A 14,179-nucleotide genomic window follows, 5' to 3' on the forward strand; every position below is an offset into this window, starting at 1 on the left:
CTGTTTGTATCAGCGTTTCATTGTGGGGGTGCATGCATGGAAGATGCACATACAAGTGTGTGTGTGTGTGTCTGGAGGCTCAAGGTAGAAGCTGAATGTCTCCCTCCATCACTCTCCCCCTTATGTTTTGAGGCAGGGTCTCTCACTGAACCCAAAACTCACTGTTTCAGCTAGAGTGGCTACCCAGCTTGCCCTGAGGAGTCCATCTCTACCTCTCACACACTGGGGTCATAGGATGGGCCATGATGGCCATCAGCTCTCAAGATTACACTGCAAATGCTTTACCTGCCAAACCATCGACCCAGCCCCACAGTGACCTTCTAAAGTCAGAGATTGTCTAATCCCCACATCTAAGAGCTTTTGATGACACCTCGTTGCTTCAAGATAGGGCATTTATAGGGCCCCCAGACAAGCTGAGCCTATCTCACAAGCAGTGTCTTCTATGTCATTCCTCCCTGTGTATCTTTCTCCTCCATCTTACACTGTCTCCCCTTCAAAATTCCTCTAAGAAAGCATCCCAGCTTGATTGAGACACTTTTCTGTTGGGCTTCCCAACATGGTGGTCAGCCTTCTGCCTACCTCCAGTCTCACTGGACTTGGACTCAGTGATTTGCAAACACGTCTCTCTCATCACCAAAGACTTATTCACCCTGGTTTCCAAAGCACCTAGCAGATAGTGGGTGCTTAATAGTTTTTAAGTAAATAAATGATTCGGTAGGTGAATGAATGAATGAATGAATGAATGAAGTGGCAATAGAATGATGCTTCCATCCATTTACTAGACAGCCTTACAGAATTGCAGATGGACAGCATAAGGCAGGAGTTTACTATGTGACTAATTCATGGCAAGCACTGACCTTAGAATCAAAGGCTTTTGAGATTCAGCTCCTGTCTTATAAAGTGCCAAATTAAAGAACAGAATGAGGTTTAAACAAGAAAAAATAAATAAAATGAAGAAACATAAAAAAGAAACAAGAATCTTTTTAAGTAGCCAAGGTTTGTCAGTTAAATCAATGAAACAATGAAAGGTAGGTGGGCAGTCTATGTCATATGAACAAAGCAGAGGTGGCCACTTGCCGGTCATAAAAGCCAGGTGAGGCAGGGATGGAAGGACAGTATGGTTGTACAGGATAGAAAAGTGCCACATAGGAAGTGAGGCTTTGGTTCAGGAATCAGCCGGCCCACAAAGGTGTGAGATGGACCCTGTATATAGCACAGGAAGCGGTGAGGTGCTCCCTGTGTGTAACACAGGAGGAGGGTGAGGTGCTCCCTGTGTGTAATACAAGAGGAGGGTGAGGTGCTCCCTGTGTGTAACACAGGAGGAGGGTGAGGTGCTCCCTGTGTGTAATACAAGAGGAGGGTGAAGTGCTCCCTGTGTGTAACACAGGAGGAGGGTGAGGTGCTCCCTGTGTGTAATACAAGAGGAGGGTGAGGTGCTCCCTGTGTGTAATACAAGAGGAGGGTGAGGTGCTCCCTGTGTGTAACACAGGAGGAGGGTGAGGTGCTCCCTGTGTGTAATACAAGAGGAGGGTGAGGTGCTCCCTGTGTGTAACACAGGAGGAGGGTGAGGTGCTCCCTGTGTGTAACACAGGAGGAGGGTGAGGTGCTCCCTGTGTGTAATACAAGAGGAGGGTGAGGTGCTCCCTGTGTGTAACACAGGAGGAGGGTGAGGTGCTCCCTGTGTGTAACACAGGAGGAGGGTGAGGTGCTCCCTGTACGTAGCACAGGAGGAGGGTGAGGTGCTCCCTGTACGTAGCACAGGAGGAGGGTGAGGTGCTCCCTGTGTATAGCACAGGAGGAGGGTGAGGTGCTCCCTGTGTGTAACACAGGAGGAGGGTGAGGTGCTCCCTGTGTGTAACACAGGAGGAGGGTGAGGTGCTCCCTGGGATCAAACCAAGAAGGCTGCTCTCAAAAGCTGCTGGCAGCAAGAGATGGAGGAGAATGTCATAAAGGGTGTATGGGGACTGACGGGTGAGGCTGGACAGCGAGGGGCAGATAAGGACCTCTGGGGTGAAGCTATGAAGCAGCTAGAAGTGCAAAGTGGGAGGGAACGGCAGGGACAAGAACCAGGTGGGCATTTCTGTGCATTCTGTTGTTGTGGGGGAGGGGCAGTCTGTGGGGAACCAAGGGCACAGGAAGCCAGAGCCAGACTGCTGAAGGTGCAGGCAAAGGGCAGCTCCTCCATGGAAGGGCAATTTGGGGAAGTACAAGGTGCCTCATGTTGCCATGGTAACATCTTACACTCCCTTTCTCCCTACTTCCTCTAATCCTGACCAGCATCTCCCATGAGAAACCAGAGGTTCCCAGGGAGAGTGTGGGTCTCCAGGGAGAGAGGCCAGGCCACGGCAAAGTCACCCAGAGCCCCTGATCCCAGAGGTCATGGGCACAGGTAAAGGCTCCAGAAGATAACCAGAAGTTTTCCAGGAGGGGTAAATTTAAGTGACAGATGAAAAGGAACATGTAGGAGACTCCCTGGAAGGTGAAGACAGGGGTCAAACCAGAGAGGAGAGGAAGGAAAAAGTCCGAGGGCTGGCCACAGCCCAAAAGATACAAGAAAGTTAAGTCATGAGATGGGAGGAAAGGACCTGGGCAGAGCAAGAACTCCACCATTAATGCTGTAGAGAGGAGAGGAATCTGGGTATAAAGAGGAATGTCCAACAGTAAGGAAGGCGGGTCCGGAGGAGCAGGTTCACCTGCGTGTGAAAGTGAAAAGAGAGCTGCCATCAGGAGCAGGTGCATGGACTCGTTCCCACATCCCAGCAAGGCCGGAGAAAAATGGGGAGGTGGTGTATACAGAGGAAAAGGCAGTGCAGGGGACAGGAGATCAAGGAAACAGGAGAGAAATAGGAGACTCCTGTCTGGGACATCTGGCCAAAGAAATGTGGAAAGAGGGTATGACAACTCTACGTAGCGGTTTAGGTGAGAAACACCCCCCCCCCGCCCCGCGCCGCCATAGTCTCAGTGTTGGAATACTTGGTCCAGGGAGGGTGGCAATGTTTGGATAGGTTTGGAGGCATGGCGTTGCAGGAGGAACACTTTGGGGTTTCAAAAGCTATTCCCTGTGCTTTCAATCTGCTTCCTACTTGAGGACCAAGATGTGAGCTCTCAGCATCCTGTGCCACCATGCCTGATGCTTCCCCACCACAATGGACTCTCACCCCTCTGGAACTACAAGTGCAAATAAACTCTTTCTTCTATAACTTGCCTTGGTCCTGTGGTTTTTATCATGGTGATAGAAAAAAAAAAAAAAAAACTAATGCACCATACTAGGAGAGCCAGGCTCATGAGCATATACTCACACATACATTCAGAGACATATACACTCACATGTGTGTATACATACTCACACACATATACAAACATGATCACAAGCATACACTCACAGGCATGTGTATATGAATTCTTACTCGCTCACTCTGACATGTCTGAGCTGGCCATTGGATGCTGAGAGCCATTTAGAAGGCTCTGCCTGTCTTCTTTATAAGACTCATAACAACTCAGAGCCCCTGCCCCAACTGTTTCTGGGTATGAAGAACTCCTCTTTAAGTTCAAAAGTTTTATGCAAAGCCCATATACTCACGCATATGCATACACAAACATGTACATACATGAGCATACTCATATATACATGCTAATGGTAGTGGATTTAGTATCTATCAGTTAAGAAAATGCATAGTAGTAAAGATCCACCATACCCTAAAACAATTTGTACTTTATTCATCACTATAGCAACCATAAACATTAAGAAACTAAAAAACAGGCCACCCACATCAGTTGTCACGTATGCCTTCATGGATCAGAGAAGCCCCAACCTCTGTGCTATAGCCTCCACGAGTCTAGGGCTTGTGGGTGGGGCATTTTACCTTATCCTAACCTGGTGCCTCAAAGCTGTGCCTACCATGGTGACTCAGCAATGAGGAACCCAAGAGGGATGAGGAGGTGCACAAGTTACAGGAGAGATGACTACAAACAGACCTGAGATTTGAAGTTGGCCCCTTACCGCATTTGTGGAGCCCTTGGTCCCACAAGCACATCCTGACCTGGACCCAAGGGGCTGGGTAGGGAGTCGGGCCTGCAGGAAGAGGTCCCTGTGGGCAGCCGGGTCTTCGGAATGGGCGGGATCACGATGCCTCCTAGAGACTTGAGCATCTTCTCATCATTGCAATGCAGGTATTGCCTGGAGATCTGTACCTGGAAGGGGAAGGGAGCCTGGTCCTTGTATGTTCAACTCCTGGTGACCTCACACGGAGTGTCTCCTGCCAGGAGACAGCTGGGGAAAGGGTCTCTTAGCCCAACCCAGCCCCTCTGCAAAGGCCAGTCTTTCCCAGTCACTCCAGGTGGGAAGATTGACAAGTTCTTCTGTTGTTTTTATTACCATTTGGATTTTTTTTAATCTTCTCATTTCAGAAGAATCTATGACTATCAGAGCAGGAAGGGACCCTCTAAAGTACCCAATTCAAAGTTCTGCTTTTACAGATGTACAAAATAGGGTCAGTGGGGGCGGTGGTCCCTCATGCCAATCACTGGCATTAAACAAGAGATGACCAGAAAACTAGGCAAGTCCTGAGACATGAATACCAGGGAAATCCTGGGGGCCACCAACTCCAAGATGGACAGTCTTGTAGCCCCTGTATCTCTCGGGCAATCCCCTGCCCTCCAGCCAAACTCCCGGGCCAGCCGTGGAGGTCTGAAACACTATGGGGAGAAGTGAAATGACAGCCTTGCATCTCTCGAAGCCATCCTGATCTTTAAGGCTGTCCTGAGACACTGGCAGAGATGCACAGAGCATGGGACAAGAGTTTGTAAAGAAAAGCAGGTAGGGTAACTGCAGTAAAGACCCCGGGGCAGTGGAGTCTCTTTACCTCCTGGGCACTGGCTCCCAAGTCCTGGAGAACCTGTCTGCCCCCAGGAGGGTCCAGGTCCTTCTCCTTGGCACTGCTGGCCTCAGGGGTGGTGGGGATGCTCTGGATGGGAGGCATTGGCCTGGCCACCCTCAGCAGCCTCTGTGAGGTGGTACGGGGGATGGTACTCCTCAGAGGAACTCCTTTGGGACCTCCTCCAGGACCTAGAGAGAGTGAGCAAGGTAAGATTCGGAATGAGTTAGCATCTGGAGCATGGGGAGCTGAGGAGGATTGCCATGCTAACCTAGGACTTGTGTCCTGGGAGAAGCAGAGACGCTGAGGGGAGAGAGCAGGGCTCCCTCCAGCTCTATGCCAACACCCATCAGAAGAGCAGTTGTGAGGGTCCCTTTTCATTTCCATAGAATTAGGTAGAAATGAACATCAAAGTCAAAGAGGGCACGGGTAGAAAGACAAGAGCAGTGGTGGGATAAGAGAGGGGACAGCTGGCCCTGGCTAGAAGCTGTGTGACTCTGCTTGTTCATAACTTCAGATCTAAAATGTCCCTCCTCACATTCATGTCTGGAGCACATTCTCCCCAGCTGGCTGTGCTATTTGGAGCAACTGTGGAGGCTTTAGGAGATGAGGCCCAGCTGGAGGAGGGCAGAAGTGGGTCACTCGGGAGAGAACTTTGAAGGTTACAACCCAGACCCTGGGTCCAGCCTCGGCTTCCTGGTTTGTGAACAGCCTCAGACACACGTACCCACTGCTGTGAATGGAGCTGCCCCCCCGCCCTGCCTTCCCCACCCCAGCTTGGAAGCATGGGCCAAAATAAACCTTTCTTCCCTTCAGTTGTTTCTGCTCTGGGTGCTGGTCAGAGATGTGAACGTAATAAGATATCCACTAAGACTCAAGGAATAGACCCATAGAATGTCAGCAGAGTGCCTGGTGAATCCCGGTCATTCTGTGCACTTACACAAAATGCAAACCTGGTGCCAGGCAGACACAGGGACTGATCAATTCCTTCTCCCTTCCCACCTCTTCCTCAGATACCGATGTGGGTAGAGCTGCCTTGACATTCCTAACCTAGCCTGAAAGACATGCTGCTCCTCTCCCAGCATTCTTTACACTTCATCCTTTCTGCCCCCTGCCTGTCCCACAAAGCAGCACCCCGTCAGTAGAAGCCGACTACTGACCAGCCCCAGCAGTCCTCCAAGAGCCCAAACGCTGACTGATCCTCATAGCCTGGGTGGCCTGGGGTGCTTGACCTCAGAGAAGGTGGTGGCCGGGTCACGCTCACCTTGAGAAGATGCTGCCATGCCTTCTGAGAGCCGCCTCTTCTTGAGCTTGTCCTTAATCTGGATGGTGTCCCGGGCCACACTGCTGGCCTCTGATTCCAGGGAGGGGATAGCTCCCACAGGGTGGGGCCCCAAGGGCAGAACTCCGAGGTTCCTGGGGTAGCCATTCCTGGCCTGCCAGCCTTTCAAAGGAGCATCCACTGTGAGGCTATCCTGGACCTTGTGTCCACTCAAGAGCTGTGATGGCTTCTCACTGCTTAGGACATTTGACACTGGCTGCAGAGAGACTGGGAGAAACAGAGACACAATGGCTTCTCAACCAAGACCCAAGGTGGCACCAGGCACCAGCAAACTTGTTAGAACAGCCAGCCATATGCCTGATGAACCCAGTCATTCTGCGTTTCGGTCATTCCTGGGGGCCATTTATAGATTAGTGGTGCCATGAGACACCTAACCCTGAACGAGAATAAAAGGGGAATAAAAGGGGATCCATATGCAGCCTTATTGCAGAATGAGCAAGAAATGATAATACATTAAAAAAAACAAACAAAAATGGTTGTCTGCCCAGGAAATGCATCCAGCAGACTCCAGGACAGGACTTTAGAGGACTGACAATATTAAACATGGATTCAGAGGACAATCTGGGTCTTCAGAACAAGTCAAGCTCACATGTAGACTTCAAGCCATGCAATTTCTCATTCACCTAGCATTCAATAGACACTGTCAGTGTGCAGTGTATTGTCCAATCAGTGGAGGGACAGAGATGAGTAGAGCACAGCCTTTGTGATTAAGGGACTTTCAATATGATATGCTGTTAATAGGTTCAAGATAAATATGAAATGTGCCCTAAGTTATAGAGAGAAATGTTCAATGCACTTGCTGTTGTGAGTGGTGATGTGGAAGGTGTTGGTGAACTATGGTGCCCAGATGGTCCTAGAACCTAGAAGAGCAAGGGGAATTGTGGGCATGGAGCTTGTAGAGGCACTTCCATATTGTTTCACATCTTGGAGTCTCTGGACATAAATGCTAAGACCTGATGCTCAAAAGTTGGACTGCAACTGGCATACAACCCAAGGACAGCCAAACTCCCAGACCAACCACAACCCTGAAATAACACAAGTTCCCAGAACCATGGTGGCTTCCACTCAGAGCAAAGGGACTGAGCCCTGCCTTAAGCAGTCTATAGCTAGTCAATGGAGCAGAGAGTCCCAGAGCAGAAGGTGACAGGGGGACTGAGTGGAGTGAAGGCAAGCATCAGAGCAGGACTGCCATGCTCCATCTCCTACTATTCATGCCTCTGGTGCCTTCCTAAGCCCAAGATGCAGGCCTCTGGGGAGACCAGCCCTGTCCTGCTGGAGTTTGAGGGGTCCCAGGTTCCCAGAAGAACTAATCCATACCAAGAGCACCACCTTCCCATCCCTGGGGTCTCCCACAATGACCCTCATCACCTAAGGAGACTTTCGTTTGTTTCTTTTACTTTTTGTTTCAGTGGTTCTGTTTCTTTTTGTTTTGTTTCATCTCTACTCCTTAATTAAAATAACTTTTAAAACTAGGCATCACTCCACACATATAAAAGTTGGTAAATAAATGTCTTGTTAGATTTAAATGGTCACAAGCACATAATTTCCAGCTTTTAATTTTTTTTTCTTTTAGATAGAGTCCATGTAACCCAGGTTAGTGTCAAACCCATTGTGTGGCTGAGGATGACTTTGAACTCTGCTCCTCAACTTCCTCCACCTAGAGACTAAAATTAGTCTCTAGGAGCATTTTAAACAAGGACCATGATACAAAAACACCTGCTAAATAGTTTGAGAATGTCCGACCATCCAGATACCATTGCATCCTCCTCCAGGCTGGGTTCCAGCTCTGTGGTCAGTGGCCTTGCCAGGGTACTTTCTAGAAGATCATCTCATCTCCCATGCCAAAGACCCCAGAGAGGCCACCAGGGCCATTTGGTGTGACCCAGTCACCAGGCCAGGTTCTTACCTTCGCCATAAGCAAGAAGACTAGAGTCGATGCTTCCAGGTGGGGGCACTCGGAGCCCAACACTAGTCCGAGGAACACTCCCACAATACACAGCCACTGGAGCCAGAACTTTGGCTGGGAAAAGAATCACAAAATAACAGTACCTCTGAGTCCTCTGTGGCCAAAACTAGGGTATAAAGGAAGGATAGGAGTACATTACCCACTACCATTCTGCACTTGGGATCTCTGTTAGAAGAACAAAGGGGAGGTCCTGGTCCTCACACCAGAGCCTGGTCCTTTAATGGGGGTACCAGCCAGGCAGTGACCTCAAAGAAGTCCCATAAAGCCTACCAGCCCAGGCCCCCCTAGCATCCTTCTCTCATCAAGTTCTTCCTACTTCTTCTCTCACGCCTGATTTCTTCCCCTCCTTCTCTCCCTCCCTCCCTCCCTCCCCCCTCTCTCCCCCTCTCTCCCTCTACCTCTGCTTTCTCCATCTGTCTGCTCTCTAGCTCCTTCTAGCTTTGGGTCAAGCCCTTTAGTTATGTATTTCTTCAGCCTCTGTCACAGTGTATCTCAGTGTTCTCCCTGGGCCACCCTCTGGTACCCATTACAGGTAACTCCTTTACCAGAGAAGCCTTGGTCTTGGCAAAGCCCTGATTCAAAGCATTTATTACCTGCCTCACCCTCAGAAGGCCTCAAGCAGTAATCTATAGTCTTCCCTCCACAGCCTCTCTGGCTTAACAAATGGCACCCTTCATTCCTAGTGCCTGTACGGTGCAGGGATTCTGGCCTGTACACATTGGCCAGAGGGTTGCAAGGCTGACCCAGTACTCCTTACTATCACTGGAAGGCCAGTGGCAGACAGATGATGAAGAATAAGCAATGACACAGTAAGTCCTAGTAAGGGAAGAGATGAGAAGGCTTCCCAGTAGGAGAGGAACCAGAGCAGAAGCCAGGGAAAGAAGAGAGAGGTGGCTAGGGGACCACTCCTATAAGAAGTCTTCATCAAGCCTACTGCTAAAGAAACAGCAATAAATGACTCCTAATGGCATGGTGCTATACCCATAGATCAGATCCCTCCTCAGAGAAACTTCTTGAAGTGGATGGGATTTAATACAGAGACCCACGACTGGACAGTGTACAGAGAGTGACCTTGGAACACTCAATCCTAAAAGAGATGCCTTCATCAAATCCCTCCTTTAAAGGCTCAGGGATCCACATGGAAGAAGAGGTAGAAAGGTTGTGAGAGCCAGAGGAAGTGGATGACTCCAAGACACAACAAGGTTGACATGCATACCAACTCACAGGGATTGTGACAGCACACACAAGGCCTGTGCATATTCAAACCCGACAAAATCCCAGCCCTGAGAAGGGAAGTGGACACAAAGTTAGGTGTTAGGACACCTAACCAAGTTAGCACACCCCCAACCAGGAAGCTATCTGCAACTGATGCCTGCTAGGAAAGGGAAAATCAGTTTTCTCCAATCAAGTGACACTGGATACATCAACCACGCTCCAGGGCAAGCTCCATTCAGGAGTAGTCGGCCAACACAGAATGAACTCCATGGTTTGTAGTTGTTATTGTTGTGTGCTTTTTGTTTCATTTGGATTTTCTTTTTTTGGTCTGGATTTTCTTTTTTTTCTTCTTTTTTTTTGTCTTCTTCATTTTTGTTTTTGTTGTTTGTTTATTTTTGTTTGTTTTTGTTTCAAGAAAGAGAGATCATGGGGTCGGGTGGGTAGAGATGTGGGGAAGATCTCCCAGCTGCTATCTACTTTCCCAAGGTCACCTGGAGATGCACCCCCTACACCTGCGCCCATCCAAGGTTAGTAGTAACTCCACACTTGACAGTCATATGCAGTTCATCTGGGGCAGGGGCAAATCCCTCAGTTTCCACCTGAAACCAGAGTGCCTGGACTGTCTCCTGACCCAGCCACCCACAGGTTCACAACCACAAGGTGGAATTAACCCTTCAAGGAACCAACCCACTGTTTCAGAGCAGACACAAAGCCAGCTGGAGACCCCTGCAGGCCCGGGAGCTTTGCAGGCCAACAGTCAAGGCCACTGAAGTCAGGACAACCAGGATCAGCATGTGGCTATCTGGCTGAGTGTGACCCCTGAACTACCAAAGGAATGTTCCCAGCCCATCAAGGTTCCCTACCTGGAGGGACATCATCACGGATGTCCATGACCTGGGTGGGGAAGGTGCCCACCAGGCTGTCTGGAGGTGGCAGTTGTCCCTGGGCCCTGAGTGCAGGCCTCAGGGGTCCAAAGGGTGCTAGCCTGTGGCATCCAGGGCCCTGTGAGATGAGAGAGAGAGAGAGAGAGAGAGACAGACAGACAGACAGAGAGAGAGACAGAGAGAGAGAGAGAAACACTTTTAAACTCTCTGCAGCAATCTACCAGAGCTAAAGCCTGGCTAAGGTGAAAGATCAATGCCTGGCCCAGGCCCAGGTCACCATGTCTTTCCTGCCCTTTGTCCTCTCTCAGAAATGCCCCATTTCCAGAGTCCCAAGGCCATGTGACCCTGGGGAGGAGCTCATTATGAGGATTCTCAATGGAGCACAATCACCTTCAAGCCTCGGGGAAGGTGTAATTCCATCACTCTTTTCTAGAACTTTCTATTTTCTTCCAAAACCCTTTCCTCAGCAGCTGCCTGGAGCCTGTGTTGTATGCTGCTCCTGAGCTAAAGTTTGGGATATTGGTGACATCTCCCCAACACTGGTGCTCCAAGTTTTTTGGGTTTTTTTGTTTTTGTTTTTCAGGTTAGGCCTGTCTGTACCAGCAAGAAGAGCATGGTGCTTGTTCTCAACTCATTGAACAAGCTACATCCCTAACCCTCTTAGCCACCTTGACCATTTTGTTTACCTCAGCTTGGCCACTCTGAGCCTCTTCCTCCCCTCCCTCAAGCCTTCGGGTCAGTCACCAGCTCTTGCCCCTGACTGGACTTCACTTTCCCTTTGACAGAGGTCTCATTGCAAGCTCTGCAACTCCACACAGTTTTATGCATTCCTTCTTGAAACAGGGTAACAGATGGAGGCTAGGCATGGCCAGACCTACTTAATGATAGAGTTGGGCCTCCCAGTGTCACACTCCTGAGAGTGTTTCCCTCCAGATGCCATCTGGGGACAGGCAAGAACACTGTAACAGCTTCCTTATGTTGAGCAACAAACCACAGCTCGGGAACTGAGAACCCTGCCTTCTGCCTGGAAACCAGCCTGCCATAGACCCTGCCCGGGCCCCAGAAGGCAGGGGAATCCACAGCAATGTCTGGCCCAACAGGTTGACTGAGAGGCTCAGCCAGCTCCCCAGACCCAAGCCCTAACCCAGCCCTGTGCTAATTGGGTCCTCTGTCCCAGAATTTTCCTCAGTGACTACAAGGATGAGAAAGATTTAACCACATAGTGATGACAGCAGCCAGGAAGGCCTGAGAGACACAGTGCTTCTTCCGAGTTAATGGGAAGATCCTAGTCCACAGAGACAACACCCCACCCTTCAGCCAGAGGGGTGAGAAAGAGATTCAACATGCTGGCCAGGCCACCAACTTCCTAGAAGACTCAGGACCACTCTGGGCCTAAATGAAAGCCCATGGGCTGGAGTCTGGGGCTTTGGAGGCCCAAAGGGTTGACTCTCGACAGAGGAAGCACCGTCTGTGGACAGTCTGGATAAATAAGCCACATTCATCACAATTCCCATTCACAACCATTGCAGAAGATCTCCGTCACCTAGAGTCTGATTAAAATTACAGACCGAGACACTGGCACACAGTGCACACACACACAATTACTCTAGTAAGCCTGCTACAAGGATGTGTCTGTCTGTCCTTCCAACTGATTTTTGATGTTCAAACAGGACTGAGCCACCTGCCTACAGTTCGGGTTCATCCTATAGTAAGAGCTGAGCTCCCCTCTCTCACCTTAGGTTGTCAAGCTAGTTATTGATGCCTCAGTTAACTCAAAGTGCTCCTTTCTAAACAGACCATTTGGAGTTGCCCAAGAGCACAGACTGTATAAGCTCCTTATAATCCTGCTACTGCAATGCCTTGGGAATAGGACTGTCCTCACCAGCTACCTCCTGGAAGTCAGAATGTCCACAGGCTGTCAGGCCCGTTCCCCTATGTCCCTGGAAACTCACAGGAAGGAAACATGAGCCATCACCCAGCTTCCCATAGTGCACCCATCAAGCAATCCTAAGTGTACATCTTCAATCCCTTAGTCCCCAAAGATCCACAGAGCAGGATCTCCCAGGCAGCTGCCCAAAAGGAGGAGGCCACAGTGGCTAATGAACAAGCAGCCATGTCCCATGTGACAGCCAGGAGTGGCACCCCACCCTCAACCCAGGAATATCACTCAGGCCCAGGGTGAGGTGGGAAGCCAAAGATCCCTGTCCCTAAGCCAGGCTTTGGTGGTGCACACCTTTAATCCCAGCACTGGAGAGGCAGAGGCAGGTGGATCTCTGAGTCTGAGGCCAGTCTGGTCTATAGCATGAGTTCCAGGACAGCCAGGACTACACAGAGAAATCCTGTCTCAAAAAACAAAACAAAATAAAACAAACAAAAAAATCCCTGTCCCTAGGACAAAAGTCAGAATGAGGAATTCCATAGCACACAGACATAGCTCTGGATTTAGCTCAGAGGGCATTTAGCCCCTGTCCCCTAGGTAGAATTCACTGAGGTCCCATTTGCACATGACACTGCTCTGGCCATGAAGGCCTTACACTCTCTACCTGTTGGCTAATCCAACCTCAACCTGAAGGACTCAGTGAGCCAGCAGATTCTAATAACCAGGATTTTTCTCACTCCTCCATGTTCCATGTTGTCCCAGGCAGCTGATTTGTTCACATTCAGCCTCAGTTTCCCTCAAATAAACATTGTCTGCTCCTTTTCCATAAAACTGTGGTGACAGGGGTTCCGTGGTGGCCCGTACTGCAGGAATGAAGCTACAGGACAAAAGGGACTCAGGTTTCAAGTAGAAAGGAAACAAAGCTTGCATTGGCTCTGGAGTGTGTCAGCCTCAAGAGCAAACTGCAGCTGCCCCTGTGCCTCTCACAGACCACAGAGTCAGGGCCAGAGCTATGCTCACCTTGTTTCCCAGGGAACTACTGTCCCAAAGAGAACAACAAACAGCCCGGGCAGCAGGGCAGGGCAAAACAAAACACAAACGCTCACTCACACCATCTTTAAAGTTACAGTGGAGACGACCTTCCCACAGTCTTCCCACAGCTGACTGATGACATGGAGCAGACAGACAGGAAGTTCAAACTCGATTTTACACACACACACACACACACATACACACACACACACACACACACACACACACACACACACACACACTTTTTTTTAAAGATTTATTCATTTATTATGTATACAGTGTTCTGTCTGCATGTATGCCTGCAGGCCAGAAAAGGTCACCAGATCTCATTACAGATGGTTGTGAGCCACCATGTGGTTGCTGGGATTTGAACTAAGGACCCGTGGAAGAGCAGTCAGGATTCTTAACCTCTGAGCCATCTCTCCAGCCCAACATACACATACTTTTATTTTTCTTTTCTGAAATAGGATCTCAGTATGTAGCCCAGGTTGGCCTGGAACTCAAGATCTTCTTATCTCAGCCTCTGGAGTTTGAGATCCCAGGCATGTGTCACTATACCTAGTTCAAATGTCCCTTTGGTCAACTATGGCTAACTATGAGTCCATGTTTTATGTGATACTTACTGTCACAGGCAGGAAGAACAAAGCTTCCTATAGGAGCACCAGAGGGAGTGGATGGATTCTCCCTGCCACCCTATGTGGGACAAGTACTTACACACTGTCACACCAGTCAGAATAAGCATTCACTGTCATCTAGGAGGATCAAAGGGACACTCACAGTATCTGGGCAGGTAGGCACCTGGGGGACCACACTGTAGTCTGAGATGTCAACTGCGGGGAAAACAGCCTTGCTGGGCCTGTGTCAGGGTGTCAACTGGTCAGACAAAGAAAGGCATTCCAAATCCAGGCATGGAGAGACGCATGTAGTTCTGGGTCTGTCTGTGGACCCAGAGGCCAGCCTGGAAGGCTGTGGTGACCATGGCACAGA

The 14,179-nt window shown here is 49.7% G+C and overlaps 1 protein-coding gene across 1 annotated transcript in view; it reads right to left on the reverse strand.

The window, feature by feature from the left end:
- Window positions 1-10,288, reverse strand: part of Togaram2 (TOG array regulator of axonemal microtubules 2) — a 51,270-nt gene extending 40,982 nt beyond the window's left edge. The window contains 5 exon segments of the mRNA XM_035447946.1: window positions 4,001-4,191; window positions 4,863-5,074; window positions 6,139-6,423; window positions 8,123-8,236; window positions 10,261-10,288. Coding sequence (XP_035303837.1) covers window positions 4,001-4,191; window positions 4,863-5,074; window positions 6,139-6,423; window positions 8,123-8,236; window positions 10,261-10,288 — 830 coding nt within the window.
- Between the last annotated feature and the right edge of the window lie 3,891 nt (window positions 10,289-14,179).

The sequence above is a fragment of the Cricetulus griseus genome, chromosome 7, assembly GCF_003668045.3.
Source record: "Cricetulus griseus strain 17A/GY chromosome 7, alternate assembly CriGri-PICRH-1.0, whole genome shotgun sequence".
NCBI lineage: Eukaryota > Metazoa > Chordata > Mammalia > Rodentia > Cricetidae > Cricetulus > Cricetulus griseus.